This window comes from Pholis gunnellus (genome assembly GCF_910591455.1).
Source record: "Pholis gunnellus genome assembly, chromosome: 14".
In the NCBI taxonomy this organism is placed as follows: Eukaryota; Metazoa; Chordata; class Actinopteri; order Perciformes; family Pholidae; genus Pholis; species Pholis gunnellus.
Window position 1 is genome coordinate 11,446,035 of NC_136541.1, and position 16,687 is coordinate 11,462,721.

The 16,687-nt window shown below is 42.5% G+C and overlaps 2 protein-coding genes across 3 annotated transcripts; both read right to left on the reverse strand.

Moving 5' to 3' along the window:
- Positions 1-310: 310 nt before the first annotated feature.
- LOC306705743 (3-keto-steroid reductase/17-beta-hydroxysteroid dehydrogenase 7-like) lies at positions 311-3,566 on the reverse strand. Of its 2 annotated transcripts, none has more exons than XM_079172576.1 (9): positions 3,438-3,566; positions 2,665-2,868; positions 2,458-2,550; positions 2,213-2,327; positions 1,667-1,861; positions 1,473-1,577; positions 1,319-1,375; positions 1,140-1,213; positions 311-902 (listed from the first exon to the last, which is right to left on the reverse strand). In XM_079172576.1, exons 1-8 carry the CDS (start codon positions 3,470-3,472, stop codon positions 1,178-1,180), a joined length of 840 nt encoding a protein of 279 aa, XP_079028702.1. In that variant the 5' UTR covers positions 3,473-3,566; the 3' UTR covers positions 311-902; positions 1,140-1,177. The 2 variants fall into 2 exon arrangements, with proteins under 2 accessions (XP_079028702.1, XP_079028701.1); XM_079172575.1 differs by having other exon boundaries at positions 1,140-1,238.
- A 921-nt stretch (positions 3,567-4,487) lies between these two features.
- Positions 4,488-11,291, reverse strand: LOC306706268 (discoidin domain-containing receptor 2-like; the record flags this gene model as incomplete). Its single annotated transcript, XM_079173268.1, has 14 exons — positions 4,488-5,017; positions 5,211-5,360; positions 5,496-5,730; positions 5,946-6,164; positions 6,249-6,376; positions 6,580-6,803; positions 6,895-7,105; positions 7,866-8,002; positions 8,549-8,614; positions 8,777-9,017; positions 9,471-9,654; positions 9,893-9,995; positions 10,185-10,332; positions 11,103-11,291. The coding sequence occupies 14 exons, from the start codon at positions 11,289-11,291 to the stop codon at positions 4,880-4,882; spliced, it is 2,373 nt and encodes a 790-aa protein (XP_079029394.1). The 3' UTR covers positions 4,488-4,879.
- Between the last annotated feature and the right edge of the window lie 5,396 nt (positions 11,292-16,687).

Here is a 16,687-nt window from a genome sequence, read left to right on the forward strand (position 1 = left end):
CAGCTGACGGTGGTGCTGGTGGTCGGTTGGTGGACTCAGTAAACCAGACCACACACAAACCCGCTAATTAAAGCTGGACGCCTGTTGCAGAAGAAACATGATACAGATATCAGGTGAAGGTGCAGCAGGCGGTGGTTTCTACATTACAACCAGAAAGAAACAGGTTAGACTCCTGCTGGTTATTGATCTCACGAGGGTGGAAGGTCAGGACATGCTAGATTTGTGAATGACCAACCGTTATAAAGATACAACATATATTTCTGATATTTATATTTTAAAATATGAAGAAGGCTGGTAGAGTTGTGCAGGGATGATTTATTTTAGTACGCCAATCCCGGAAGTTAGCATCGCACTGGTTCCCTCGACAAAAAGCCAAAGAGACTTTTACAATGGATTTAAGATTGTTGCAGAAAAAAGGCACACAAAACACAAGTTTAGGATACTTTCATGTTTTGTTCAGCAAGATAATCTTCACAAATGAACACCACTTTTATGATTTTTGAAGCATGAATGCAAACACCTGAAGTTAAAAGCAAACGTTTGGCTGTAAATCAACTACACAACGGTCTCGTAAGCGTGAGTAAAATAAAGGCTGCCACTTTTCCGTGTTTTACGATTCACGTGTACACAATAGACAGAAAAGAAATGCAATTCAATGGTACAACTAGCAGGAATGAAAAGAATAACATCATGTTTGTTGTTCTTCATCAGAAGGGGCACATGGTCCATTTCCCTAAAGCAAAACCGTCCCTTTATAGAAGACTCACATTTACTCGATCTCACTAAAGTACTGTCCATGAGCGTCCTTGTCAGCATTTTTCTCACTCTTTCTTTCTGACTACTTTCTCAAGTTCAAGAAGTTTTGAATAGAGGACCTCAGACATTTCTTCATCGATGTCCATCTGAAACAAGAACAAAAACACACAGAAAATCCGAATTCATTGCATGTAAAGCAGATCACGTTAATCACATTTTCAAGGTTTCCTGCTCGGTATTCCATAAAAAGCATCTCAACTGATCCCAGTCACTCTCATAAATATTTGAATGACTGCAATTCTAGGATTCAGGTTATCTGAGGTTCACGTAGAGCAGACTTGAGCAGTATAAAGTCTGTGGAGCAGCGGCCTCTGGTTACTCACCTGTCGAGGCTGAGTGTAGTTCGTTCCAAGTCCCGATGTTAAACTGTGATACTTTGCTCTCGGATCCAGAGACTCTGGGTTTTGTACAAATAACCAGTGCTGTGAAAAAGCCAGAGCAGCACTTAGTGTTTAAGGTGCATTCATTGAGGAGAAGTTGACAGGACAGGTCGACAACATACCAGCGCCTCTGCTCCGTTGTATGGCGTGAGCGTGAATGTGTTGGTGAAGATCCTAATCTGTTCATCGCAAAAAAGAAATATGTCACAATAAAATGAGACTGTTCATACGCAACTCGCCTCAAACGGGGAGGAGCGGAGTAAAAACGTCACTCACCAGCCACATGATGGGCATGATGAGGGTCCAGAAGAAGGAGGGGAGAATACCATAGGTCAGATTAGTCATCACCAGTCCTGGACATATTACGGAGGAGAACAGCCCCTGTCACAGAGAGAGGAAACATGTATTCCACATAACAGATGCATGTTTCAGTTCCTCCTAATGTGAGATTTTGCAACTAGTAGTCAAACCTGGCTGTTCTTGTGTCTGTTGAGTGCCAGGCTGAGCATGTCTGATGCGTACTTGGAGGAGCTGTAGGGCTCCGTCCCATTTGCGTGCTGCACGTCCTCGATGCTGAAGGCCGAGCGGCGGGCGTTACTCGAGGAGGTCCACACTATCCGGGACGCGTGAGCTGCCCGACACAGCAGAGGCTCCAGCTCCCTGATCTAGACCACAGAGACAAGGACATCAGGTACTTTTGACTTTTGGACCATTTTCAATCGTCACGTCATCAATTCAACGACAAAAACGGACATCTGATTTCAAAGTTTCTCAACTGTTTTTCTATAACATATACTACACCACAATATTTCATACAGTGATAGATTTTATCCACATCATCCATCCCAGCAATTTCATTTGTAATGATTCTTTCTATATGCAGAGGCACAAACTAAATCCATCCTGTATGCATATACTACTACACTATGTTACAACGTATAATGATGAGGACTACACATATATTATGCCATATTAAGGAATTTGTCCAGTGTGTGTGCAGTCGGTGTGTGCTGTACCAGGAGAAAATGACCGAAGAGGTTGGTGGCAAAAACCTCCTGCAGACCGTCTGAGTTGAGCCGGTCCTGTTGAGTCAAGAGACCCTCTGCTGTCGCAAACATGTCGATGACATTCCTGCAGTGAGTGAGGGGGTACGTTATTACACAACAGCATGAACTAGTATACAGCCATCAAGCTTTAAACCTGTGTGAAATCAAAATCAAAAAGGCATAAAGAAAGTCAGGAACTGGTTTGGGGGCTTTACCTGGAGAACAGACCCTTGAAAAAAGCTTTGACATCAATTTGTGGATTGGGCATAATTCCTGCATTTAGATACAGAAAGTCAATTCTGTTGTATCTGTGGAAAAACACAAATGTGCATCAAAGAGCAATCTCAACTCCATAATCACAATTCAGGTAAGGACAGGTATGACCGCAGCCTCATGACGTCACTATATCTTGGTATCGGTACCTGGCCTTGACCTCCTGAGCAGCAGTGAGCACTGACTGCACAGAGCCCACGTCCAGGTGCAGCAAGTCTACGCGTGCGGTGGAGTGAGAGGTCAGGAGAGCGGAGCGGGCGGCCTCGGCCCGCTGCATGTTTCTGCAGGCCAGACACAGCCGAAGGCGGCTGTCCGTGGTCAGCAGCCTTTCGCACAGGGCCAGACCGATGCCGCTGGGTAAAGTGACGGATGGCAGAAAACACATGTGTGAAAACAAACTTCTCTAAGGAACTGTGTAATTACTTAAATGTACTATATAATACCAACTGGTAAACATAGAGGGATTAGAGTAACACCTGGAGAAGAAATTATAAACGCAGATAAGAAACTTTTTTTTTTTAATGTACCTGGATAATAAGAGATAACTGTATATCTACGCAAGTCACATCATTTGATCAAAATACATTAAAAGATAACTGAAGTCTTCTTAACATTGTAAGTTTTTAATACTTACAAGTATGTACAGCCTATAATATGAGTTTTCTTTTCTTTTTCTTCTCTTTTAATATATTTTGTATTAAATGTTTTTGACTTTTCTAATATGCATTTATTCTTGTGTTTATGACGCTCATACAAAAACGTAATGAATTAAAGAAAATTCAAACTCGTAGGCATTATTACAGCATGTTTCTGTCAAGTTAACACATAATGCCTTTAGTGTTTAATAGCTCGTGAGAGGTGTCACTTTGTGAGACAAACCGAGTGCCTATTCATCATTATAACGCAGTTTCAAGTAACTCACCTGTTCGCGCCGGTTACAAGAACAACTTTCTCCATGTCTGACCGGAGCTGGCAGCGTCTGCAGGTGAAGACGGGACCAGAACGAAGTCTAAAACCAGTTATGAATATCCTCTCACCGTGGCTCCCATCGTCCGATTCCACCGGAAAAACATCAGCCTATGTGCACGGGCCGATACGTGGTGCGATTGGATGTCAACAAACAACTGGCCAATCAGCTCCCACTACGGAGAGCGACGAGGCCCAAAACGGGAGGAGCAGTGCAACGACTAAAAGTGCTGCTTATGTGTTAAGAAAGGCTGTGATTGACGTTGACGTGTAGCCTGGTGCTGTGTCTCTTGAATTGTGAACAAAGTATTTTAAAACACTGCAAAATACTGTGTTAAAAGTCAAATTCCTGAGTTCAAAATGTTAAGTACAAAAGTATTCATATTAAAATATACTGTAAGTATCAAAAGTAAAAGTACTCATGCAGAATGGCCTGTTTCAGAATTGCATGTTGTATAATTTTGATTATGACTAGTGATGCATTAATATGTACATGCTTTTAATGTTGATAAAGGTTGAGCTAATTTTAAGTACCTTTTATACTGCTTACACTGCTGGGTAGCTTAACCTGTGATCATTTATTTACTTACTTTATTACTTTCTGTTTTGTCTTAATAATCTAAAGCTGTGAAGTAACTAGTAACTTAAGCTATCAAATATATGTAGTGGGGTAAAAGTAGCATAGAATGGAAATACTCAAAGTACAAGTACCTCAACATTATAGGCAAAGTACAATACTTGAGTACATGTACTTTCCACCACAGCTAATAACTCCAGTCTGGGAAGAAAACACACAGTAGTGAACCTTCATTTTCTTTATTTACAGGGATCCTTGGTTTGTTCTTCGCTGCTATTCAACAATATACAGTTCATCTATTTCTGCAAAAGGACATACACATGTTTATAAAACATGTCAGGAAACTGCTGCAGAGTAAAAACACCTGCCTCATCTAGACGACAGACAATATCATTAAAAAGCAAAAATATGAACAAAATAAGTCACACAACAGTATTGACATCCTATAATTAATGTGCAATAGAATTAGATGTATGAATGGAAAAGAAATATTCACAATTGTGTTTCAAACCCTATTACCATAGAACTCAAATATATATTATAAATATACATAGCACAGGAGATTAAAAAGAAATGAATAAATACACAGAAGTGTGAATAGTGCTAATTTGTATATCTACAATATAAGGCTCTTTTCAAGTGTATACCTTCTCTTCATATCTTGTTATTTACAGCACAATTGTGGCAAGCCAGCTACAAACAAATGGAAAAAGTCAGATTTTCTTTTTTCTGACTCCAAATGAATTCCAAATAGATCCAGACTGAAGGGAGCATGAACTTCTCTCCGACAGCTCATGTCGGAGAGAAATCATCTGTTCCTTTTACTGCGCCAGGCTCTCCGTCAGCTGAGTGTGTATATCCTGAAAGCTCGGCCTCTGCTTGGCGTTCCTCCTCCAGCAGCTCAGCATGAGATCATTGTAGACTCTGTCAGGACAACAGAGAGGCTTTGGCAGGTACACCTGGGAGCATGAGACAAAATAATAACATAGGATTAAAAAGGGCTGTGAGTAGTACTAGAATATGGCACCGTGAGACACAAATGCAGAGAAAATATAGGATACTTTGTATGAGTGTCACTAATAAAACCATAACTGAGATCATAATGAGATTATACTTTGGAGGATTGGTAGCCTAAACCTGTGTGACGCTCACCTGCTTGCCCTGGTCCCTGAAGAACTCGCCTGTGTTTTCAATGACCTGCTCGTCAGAGAGCTGGGAGTAGGGCTGCTTCTTACACAGAGTCAGAATCTCCCACAGAGTCACGCCGAAGGCCCACACGTCACTGGCCATGGTGAACTTCCCCTGAGAGAACAGACAACTTAGATCCAAATCCAACCGAGTAAAGACTTCATGTGCATGCTGGTTTATCACAGCTGCAATATTAGAAATGACCCGCAGAAAACAATTCAAGTGTCTCCGGTTCCGCACAGCACTCACCAGTAGGATGCTCTCCCAGGACATCCAGCGAATGGGCAGGACGGCCCGGCCCTGGATCCTGTAGTAGTCCCCTCTGTACAGGTTCCGACTCATGCCGAAATCAGCGATCTTTATGGTGTAGTTCTTACCCACCAGGCAGTTGCGGGTCGCCAGATCCCGGTGGACAAAGTTGAGAGAGGACAAGTACTTCATGCCAGAGGAAATCTGCACAGCCATGCCAATTAGTTTACTGTAGCTAAAGAGCAGAGGAGACCACAAAGAAAGAGATTACAAGTACAGTATAGACCTTTTCATTGCCATTCTGCTTTGGCCCAAGTTTACTTCAGCTACTGCACTAATAAACACAGCAACAGGAAATACACTGGGGCCCAAACAGTTACGGCTGTCTAGTTGGCTCTGTGTATGAATCCGAGATAATCATGACAATTTGCTGTCCAGATATGAGCCTACCTGACCATACTCTCCCCCTCTTTCTCCTCCTGATCCATCTTGTCTTCATCAGCGGCCTCTTTCAGTCTGAGATTGCAGAGGAACTGGTTCAGGTCTCCATTTTCCATATACTCAGTGATCATACACAGTGGGTCTGTGTCCACACACACGGCCAGCAGACGGACAATGTTGGGGTCCCTCAGGCGAGACATGATTCGGATCTCCTTCAGGAAGTCATTCCTTCAGCACAGCAGGGACAAACCATTGTAATTTACCGCTTGATTGGCGGCTGACTTATGTACTGTACAGCTTGTTTTTTTTTACCTTGCATTCTTGTTGGCGTCTTCACGCAGTGTTTTCACAGCAACCAGCAGAGGTGAGTCCCTGTTTCCCTCTATGGACAAATCCTCATCCAAAAAGTCCTGCATGCCCTCTGCCTCACACAAGTGCACCTGTTTTTAAAAAGCACTTTATTGGTCACACTAATGCTTTTACCACACAGCAAAAACTATCTTTTAATCTTAAAAACGAGAGCATTAAAGAAGATGCGTCAAGATAATTTTAGTGAGGAAGGAGCGAGCAGCTCGATGAATCTAATATATTTAAAATACCAAATCAATGCCAACAAACATTAGAGGTGCAAAAGAGAATATACTTCTCCAAACTGGCCCTCTCCCAGCTTCTCCTTAAAGGTGAGCTTGTCTCTGGGGAACTCTCTCATGGATGAATCGGTGCCAGCAAACAGATTCATGTTGACAGCTGTGATGGTGTAGGTGCTGCTGTCTGAAGACTCCTGAAGGCTGATGATGTCTGCCTCCGCGTAGTGGGGGGCACCGTCTGAAACACTGGTTGCAAGCGCTCTGCAGGAGGTGCTCGGCCCTGATGTGGTGCACATACAAATACACATGCAGCTATAGCTAAAGTCGACCGAAATAATAGCATTTATTGAATTGTGCTTTTGCCGTCTTACCAAGGTGTTCAGTGGACTGAGCAAACTCGGGCAGCTTCCGGATAAGGCGGGAAGGCTCCTGGTAGTCGGAGCAAAGGGGGAAGATTCTCTCATAGGTGGAGTTGGAGGTGGAGTCACTCTCGCTGGACAGAGAGGAGTGGAGGGAGGAGAAGGCCTGGGTCTGGACCGCAAGACGAGCTGTGAGTTCATTATCCAGCAGGCGACGAGATGCCTGTGGAAGTAAGTCGGTGAGAGCGCAGGTGTGTTATTTGTTGTTTTGGTCTGCAAGAGAATTTTCACCTCACATTACACGCCGTCAGTTTTTGGATGTCAGATTCATCAAACGGAAAGAGGAAATACTTGGATATAAGCAGTGATTGTCGCTGAGGAAGAGGAGAGGTTGTTTGCACACTGAAATGTGCAGAAATGTTTTATTCATGCAACGTTTCTACCTAAAAGGTCTTCATCAGGCAAACTCCCTGGTGAACATGAAGCAGGCTATATATATATTTCTATATGCAGACAAACTATATAAGCTGCCTGAGATGGAGCAGGGCGTGGGAGGAGCCTGCCTTGATCAGAGTCTTTATATCTGGGATTGAGTTCAGGTGTGAGCCCTTTGAATTACCTGCAGCAGAACTCATGGGCTCTCTACTGGCAACAATAGTTTGTCTGCGTGTAAAATTGAGTATCCTTGCTCTTAGTAGATTTATGTTTGCAGTACGTGTTGATAGTTGACAGTTAGGGATGCCAGATATTTGCTCCCTACGTATTCAATTTGGAGTATGGTGATAATTCATGGCACATATTATCTGTTTAGATAAAACCAGCATTGAATGTGTAAGGCTCACCTGCTTCTCATTGTCACTGACCATAGTGTTCATCACGTTACCTGGTAATCATTGACCTCATACACTTCTGAACCCTGAATATACTACAACCTTGTTTGATCTGATACAAACGGCTTGAAAAAACAACAACTCTCTCCTCACCTTCTCAAGCATCTTTTGCCAGACCTGCCTCCAGAGGATGATGACTATGATCGTCGATAGGATGGCAATAATAGCCACCAAGCAGCCAATCAGGATCCTGGTATTGCTGTCATCCACTTTATGAGTAGGATCATCTCCTAACAAAACCAGATGAGAGTTAAGACTTGATTTAATCCATCACAGCTCAAATTTATATTACAATAAATCCCATAACAATTATATTTCCATGGCATAATCCCCTTCATATTTCATTACAACGACAGTAAGAAGTGTCATTTATTTCAATGATCGGCCATTTCTGGTGCTACCAGCAGGGGGCACTGTGTAACCAGAAAATATTTTAGTTCAACTGCCTTTGAAACTGAGTAATTACCTTCACTTGTAAATCACTATACACTATAGTAAGATGTACGACACCAATCCAAGCTTGATTGAGAAAAATCATAAATGAATGATTTAAATATATCATCTAAATATAAATTCTTTTGATTATATTTTTGGTTGACTGGAGGTAATACTCGGCCCGTGTTTTGTTTACAACCACAGTGCTTCCCAGCAACCGTATATCAAACCAGCTTGCACACTCTCTTGCCAGCATTTTTTCCACTGCCTGACGAGCAAATTCAACAAAATTACGACCACTACTTTAAGAAAAAACAATCACATAGGGTTTAGCTATTGACCTGGCAGTGTGTTTGTGGGGTGTCCGTGTTTGCGAGGACTCAGAGAAGTGTTGTACACGGCTGAGCCTGTGTGAGAAAGAAAAACACAAAGCTAAAAGATACAAGTTCAGGCAAGAGGGAGCTTTGGTGCAGTAAACATGCATCAACATTTACATTTAATGGTGGACAAAAGCCCCTTCAAACAGGATACATAATCAAATCAAAGTTCCACTCCAGATCCCACCTTACCTGACTGGAAGGCGACTTCACTGAACAACATCCAAAGGTCACTGAAGTGGAAACGGCATTTGATGGCGCTGGCCGTGCGGTCGCCGAGGGACACGGTGATGAAACGGGCGCCTTGGCTCACGCGGTCGACGGTGGGCCTAAAGGTCACGGGGTCAGCCTCCCAGTCTGATCCTGACCGGAAGTAGCAGGTGGCCTGTCTGAACATACTCACCCCGCGGCTAAACATGTTATTACAGTGAACCTGTGGAGGTGGGATGTGTAAAAAAAAAACAAGCATGATCAAAGCACTGAAAACTGTGTCTTGCAACTAGTTGTCTTGTTAATATCTACAGGGGAATATGTTTGTCTACCTATGACATTGATGACTAAATGGGAGCAAAAGTGCTCCGAACAGTCAGAATCGAGGGGGAAGATGATACAGGAGCAGGTGTAGTGATGACTAATCTCTGCTGAAAAAAAAACGTTATCTCTGATCTCAGGCCACAGCACGTACCCATGGCTAATTATACAGAGAATGTGATTTTCACACTGCGAGGCTACTTTGCAGGATTTTATGCCTCAACAGAATTTGCAGCAGCTATATGTAAGATGGGTGCTTGTCTGGCGTAGTTCAGTGTAGTGTTGGCTCAGCAAAATTCCACTTTTTTTACTGTTGAGCTGATGAGTGAAGTTCTCCCCTGCACCGACTTCTTACCTTCATGGAAGTGAAGTTTCGGACGTGGTCAAACTCAAAGATCATCTCCACGTAACCTTTGGGGAGGCTCTTGTTGTTCCAGCCCACGTAGTCGTACCCAGGCCACATGCCGTATATGTGGCTGTGGAGGAAGTCATCCAGTCCCCAGGTGCCATCTGTCAGCTGGCCGAGGCCCTTTGTCAGTCTAGTGCAGAGATGGATGGAAGAAATGAAGATAGAAAACACGAACATTTCAAATTCTATTCACTGAGGAGTGCAGAGATTTTTTTTTATTCACAACTGCTATGTCAGCAAAAAAAAGAAGAAGAAAAAAAAATCACATCTTAAATCAGTTTCGGAGATATGACTGTTCTCCCACAGGGTAAGCAAAAAATGATAATATAAGAAATATAAACCCCTAATTGTGGCAGTAAAATCCAGACCTTTCAGCTGATGCTCCATCATACACAGAGTCATTAAAGTAGACATCCAGGCCTCTGTAGATCATTTGGTGCCCATCTGGAATGCTATACGACATCAGGCCATCTACAGGGAGCAGGTCAAAGGTCAGAGATTGTGATTGATTTACTTACTGCATGCTCATAGGATAGAATGACAATGAAGTCATAATAAAACTGGTAAGTTGCAAAAAATCAGTTCAGACTTTGGTAATTATTTAAACAAAGAAAGGTAAACTAGGTGTTGCACTCTGTATAATGGACAGCAATGACTAACCCAGCCATTCACAGCCGTAGAGCTCCACTCTCATACACACGATCATGGAGGGGTCCGTCACAGGCATGAAGCGGACAAAACGAGCTATGATGGGGGGCTCCAGATCCTTCAGCACCACATCATACGCATTCCTGTTCCCCTCAATGACCTGGCAGAGGAGACGCGGATGACACAGATGAAACTGAGTGAAACGTGTCAGCATATATACGTTATTGTCAAATCTTTCCTGAAATCTGGACAAATCTGTAAAGGAATTGGTGTCCTCTATCTCATGCTGCTGCTAGTTCTGCTGCGTCTTAATTTCCCATGAACTCGGCTACTGTCTGCTGCAGAGAAGATGTTATCTCCTTGTCATCTCAACAGTGTTGGAGGAAGTATTCAGATCAGATCATTTAATTTAGTGAAACTATAAAACTATGATATGATTCAGAGTAGTTTTAATAGCCAAATGTTATATTTCTTCTTCTTCGTCTATGGTTATTTCGTCATATTTCAGAAAACTTGAGTATTTGATTGTTATAGTCCACTATAAGTCTATTCATTAATTGGTTTTGCTTATTTTGTTTTTGTATCGTAAGTAGTATTTTACTGTTAATTTGAACTATTTCATATATTGTTGGGTAGTTTATATAATTGAACTGAATTTGATAAGCTCATCATATCTCTTATATGTCAAATTTAAGTAAGTAAAGCTGTTAAATAAATGCGGTAGCTTCCTGTTTGAAAACTGTCATGTATAATAATGTGACAAGTCAACCCGGTCCCTCAGGCCTCCCTGTCATGGCCGCCTCTGCGCCTCTCTTCACCTTCATCTGATGCAATTAAGACGTCCTGCTAATGTGTAGACCGAAATTTAATTATGCATGCGCGTGTGGAAATGAGAAACAATGACAGACGGTAATATCCAGACATGCTCACCTGCCTTCCCTTCCTATCATGCCAGCCCACCCAGTTGCTGCCGTCGCGGCTGTACTTGATCCTGTATCGCTGGGCAAACTCATTGCCCATACCGTCAGCGTGGCGACCTTGGGTGCCCACCAGTGTGATGAAGTGCAGTGAACGCAGGTCCACCTGGAGATACTCTTTGAGGCCGTCGGGCTCTGACATGATGTCAGGACACCAGGCGCCGTCACCGTCTCCGTTGTCTAAGTCAAGTCTGAAGACGTGGAAGAAATAAGAGCGGAGAATAAGAGTTCAGGCGCACAGACGAGAGGAGCGTGACAATTCAGAGGGAGAGATGGATGAAAAGGGGAAATAAATGTTGCATGATATGAATAGAGGAAGAAGAAAATTGAAAGTGAGTTATTCACTATGCATAATTCATATTTGCACGAGATCATATTTGACGACTCAACATTGCTGCTGGACAACAGCTGTTAAAACAGCACTATAATTATTCCGCATGGGTCCAGTTAATGAAACTTTCACGTGTGCTGAGCTTCAAATTTCATTCTTGACCTTGGCCGCAGCGGATGACCAAACAATCTCAACCTGAGCTCCATTTAGTAGCGGTTTCTGGAGCAAAATCCATCTGCTGATGAAGATCACCTGATTTGATCAAAAGCTCCAGGACAGTGCCTAAATGGACCTTGAAGTGATATTGTTTTGTCAACTTTCACATATGCTGTTTGCAACACCAAGTCTTAGGCATTTAAAAAAACAAAAACAAAGCAGTGTGGGATAAATCGAAGAAGAATTTAGCATGAAAAGCAATAGCCACCAGGATTGAAAGAAGAGGTTACAAATATGTTGCCCAAAGAAAATGAAATGAAGGTAAAATATAAGAAAAGAATCATCATGCGACATGCCTGCCAAATCTTGCAGCAGTTGACTCAGACCACTGACTGGAGGCAGAGATGTCCTCGTCCTGAATCTGCCCACCGGTCATACCGAGAGGATATCGACAGATTTCTACAAACACAAGAAGCATCCATGATACACATGCTGCTCACACAATGATGATGTTTGTGAGTGTGAGAACTGTATTCTTTCACATGCCACACAAGTTTTAATCGTTTCTGTTTGCAGGATGTGAGGGTTTGAGTGTAAAGCGGTCAGGTCCTGTCCCTCCTCCCCCCCCCCCAGTCCCCTTCCTGCAGCCCTGCAAGGCCTCTAAAGCCAAACAGAGGCATCACTGTGTAGGTACCAGTCTAAGCAAAATGAGTTGGGAGTGGCCTCTGAGCTGCCTGCTCTTCAATTTTCATCCTTTTTCATAATCTTTACCAGCCACGTGAGAGGCATTTTAGATGTTTAAAGCCCTCGCATCTGGCTTTATCAGTTATGTAATAAAGATAAATTTGGCAGCAACAGATGCCACGTTATAGCGTTAATATGATTCAGTGCCCATACTGTACATCTGCTCACTGCATCTACCAGAGTGTCACTGTTTACCCTCAACATCTCTACCTGGTAATTAAGGGAAGTCTGTGTTTTATTCACCTTCCCACACCGAACGCCTGACATGTACTTTGACAGAGCAGCAGAACAAATAAGCCTTTTACTGTGAAAATATTCCAAGTGGGAAACTCAAATGAGCGCATGTGTGAGTGGGAGTGTGTGTGTGTGTGTTACCTACACCTATGCCTACAAATTTTCTAACTTTTTTTTTTCCATGAATGCCCCCTGCTTGTGAAAGGTCTGCCTGTTCTGAGGATGTTTGCTGTCTGACCATTAAGTAAACCACACACACACACACACACACACACACACACACACACACACACACACACACACACACACACACACACACACACACACACACACACACACACACACACACACACACACACACACACACACATTACATTCTTGCATTCTAAGCCCACCCACCTAAATTTGCTTCCTTTCTCCATCTTGTCAACATGCTTCTCCCTCAGGAATATGAGGTTATTTTCAGCTTATGTATGACATATTGACTGGCTCATACTTTAATCACACATGAAAAACACTACACTTCTAACTACATCAAATTAAACTCATTATATCATTGATTGTCTGACTCGTGTGAGCCCTGCGACACACCAACAGGCCCTACCAAAGCATCCTTGAGCAAGATATTTAACCCCTTCCTGCTCTGAGAAAGAAAGACACGGATGTAAAACACACATTTCTACTACCTGGGTTGACTTGAGATCGTACAGTGACAGCCAGGATCAGGAAAATGAAGACGTGGTGTGAGATCTGTTGAACCTTCATGACCCTCATCTCTTCTCAAGAATCTGCACACCTAAAAGTTTTTAAATCAGTGGATGAGATTAGTAGTACACTTTCAGCCATAACTGTCAAGATAATTCATTTACTTGTTTTCATATATCATGTCAACTAATTCCTCACAGAAAATTTGGTAGATATTTTTAAGGATTCAGAGGTTTTATTTGACACACAAAACAGACATATAAAGGTTAAAAACATTTTTGAATATGTGTAAAGTAAACCTTTGATGTAAGGATAGTAGGACGTTGTAAATAGTTCTAGAGATAAACCGCTCCTCACAGTGGTAACAATGCACACACAGTCCTCATTTCAGAGTCTTGCACACTCTCCCACCACCACTACTGCATTTTATTTACCTTGTAACAGCCCGGTGAAGGTCTCAGCGACTTGTGCCTCTAACACACTCTGGTGCAGTCTACAAGAACGTAGCCCACTGTTCACAAACTGCACCTACAGTCTTACACATGGTTATTGACACAATGTCGTTCTGTGTCAGTATGATGTGTATAGAATGTAGTTTAACGCATTAGAAGTTAAAAAACCCATGTCTGTAAGGAATCTTTCAGTCCATTTCTGGAGAGCTGACATGATGATCGCTGACTAACTTTCCAGTGGAATAACTTTGTGCCATCAGTCTTTGAGGCACAGATTAAAATTAGACAAATGAAAGGCAAATAAAGCACAACTATTGTGCCTTTCTTCCCCTTAATGTTTACAGATATACCCTTTTCTTGTATTTAAGCCTATTTCAAACCTGTGTAATGTATTTTCCTGTATGATGTCACTTTCTATACGGAGCTGAATTGACACAAACTTCTTTCAGAGTCAACGTGGACACTGGGGTTAGTAGCCACATATGAGAAAAATACGGATTTGACTTACTTTGTCAAGTTCTTCTCTTGTTATTATCAAACCATCTGTCTGTGGGAGTATTCCACATCTACTGTGACTTGCTGCATGCAGCACTGTTAGTCGCTGACCTCTTATTCCTTGGTAGGTTTTACTGGGAATGGAAAAGTGAGAGAGCGAGAGAGAGGGAGCGAGAGAGAGAGAGAGGAAGCGGAGGCTGGTGTGACAGTCTCTCTGGCTGGAGGAAAGAAACAGAGAAAATAACACCCTTTGGGATTTTGAGGGGAAGCCAAAATCCCAGAATTCCACCTGATCCACAAATGGTTTCAATTATGGCCCACAGAGCAACAGTATGTGGCAGCTTCCACACAGAGCCACTGACAAAAACAGACTGGAGTTCTTTTTTTTTCCTGCAGAGGAGAACTTGCTAATTAGTGAAGGAGACATCATGTTTCAGAAACAAGATGAGTCACAGCTGGGATTAAAATGGACACAGCAGCTGAAGCAGAGAGGAGGCGAACGCTTGTGCTGATTATCATAAATCAATATGTGAATCTAAATGGTTTGGTACACGAAAAGCACACAATATGCATTGAAAATGATGTGCAGATGTTTCGTAACATTTTATTTCTCACTTTTACAGTTCTCATACAGAACGTACAATACAAACACGTTTACAGACACTTAAAGATCATGTTAATGTTTTCATTACTTTCAGTAACCAAAGCTGGCATTGGTTTTAACACAGAACTTAACTGTGAACATTTTTCTTTTCTTCTCGCAGTCATTAAAAGCTGCTGCAGCAGCAACACAAGTATATAAATATTCCACAGCAAAAGGAAAAGCCCAGCACTTGTAAAAAAGGTCATGCCCATGTTTCCAGTCTTTGTGCTAAACTAAGCTAACCTGCTGCTGGATGCAGCTTCATGTTTAGTGTATATTAGTGGAATTAACATGCAGATTTTGTTTCCAGTCTTTTAACTAACAGGTTGCTGGCTCCACCTACATATTTAGAGTGCCTGCCTTATGTTCTCATGGATAGGCCTATATGACATATTTGACAACAGACTTGCTCTTTATATATAAGGATGAACTGGGGAAGTGTTGACAAGCCTATAAGAGTTTACAGGTAGTAGCTCACAGTGACAATGCTACAGGTATAGTGTACTCTGACCGTCTTAGTTTTGTGTTAGCATGCTAACATCTGCTAATTAGCACAAAGCAAAGTACAGCAGATTCTGATCGGATGCCATTAGTTTTGCAGGTATTAGTCAGTTGAAGGGAACATTACATTTCCAATGGTTGCTGAGACATTCACTCAAAACCACACGTGTCACCTCATGGTGGCGCTAGAAGAAAAATGGGATCGCCAAATACATTAGGAATCATCGGGAACCATGAATGTCTGTACAAATTGTGTGCCAATTCATTCTTTGATATTTAACTATATTAATGAAAACCATTTCATGACAATCCATCGCACGGTAGTTCAGATGTTTCCGTCTGTGGTGGTGGACCAACCGACTGACATTTCCGTCTCTCCAGCCACAGTGCCAGTCTGCTCAAAATTACAAACCAAGGGATGGCCTTTGCACTGCATGTTCTGTGAAACAAAGTTTTTTTTTCTGTATTCCTTTTTACCTGCAGAATACAAGAGAGGGTGAGCACAATGACACTCTCTAGACCATGTTTCATTATGATCAAGTAAGTAGAGGCCGCGTCCTGGAGGCCGCCCACTATCTGTGTCAGCAGCAGCTGCACTAGCGGAGCTGCAGGGTGTTGTGGCTGGATGTGGGTGGGTAATGGCTGATATTCTTTATATTTTCCAGCTTGTCTGCAGCGTTACATCAAGCCGCTGCGGGCTGCACACACAGTGAGCTTATTGAGAGATGTCCCTATTTACCAACCACAGCTGGTGTATCTCTCACAATAATAGAGAAAGAGCCCTCATTCACACAAAAGACATTTTCTCTGTAATCAATATTAATGAGAAAAACACTTTGAAAAGGTCAGCACAGGAACCATTGCTGCTTATCTTTAGACATATTTCTGGTTATATCCCCCAGAGGTGTATTTCAGCAATTAGTAACTCACACCAAATGCACTGAACACCCCATGACAGCAGACGGCATTTGAGAAAGGGCATTCAAATCCACACGGAGAAACATTGATTTAAGTGCACTTTAATTCTTAGCACACTTCATCGGAACAGACACAACTTGGCGAGAAATGACAGAGGAATGTGGACGCAGCAGACAGATTGTGAGTGCAGGAGAGCGGGATGAGGTGACGAGCTTCAGGGAAAAGAGGGGAGGAGAGGTGAGTGAGGGAGAGAAAGAGGGAGCGAGGGAGGGACAGGAAGAGATTAATCGATTTTGGAAAGAGCTCAAAGACACGTCCCCAATTCAGTGATTTAGAGATCTGGCTCACAGTCAGTAAGG

Coding starts and splice junctions, on each gene's coding strand:
- LOC306705743 (XM_079172575.1), bottom strand. CDS start 3,472: ATGGAGAAAGTTGTTCTTGTAACCGGCGCGAACAG. Junction 2,869..3,437: donor CTTGTAACCGGCGCGAACAG/GTGAGTTACTTG, acceptor CACTTTACCCAG/CGGCATCGGTCTGGCCCTGT. Junction 2,328..2,457: donor TTCAAGGGTCTGTTCTCCAG/GTAAAGCCCCCA, acceptor CACTCACTGCAG/GAATGTCATCGACATGTTTG.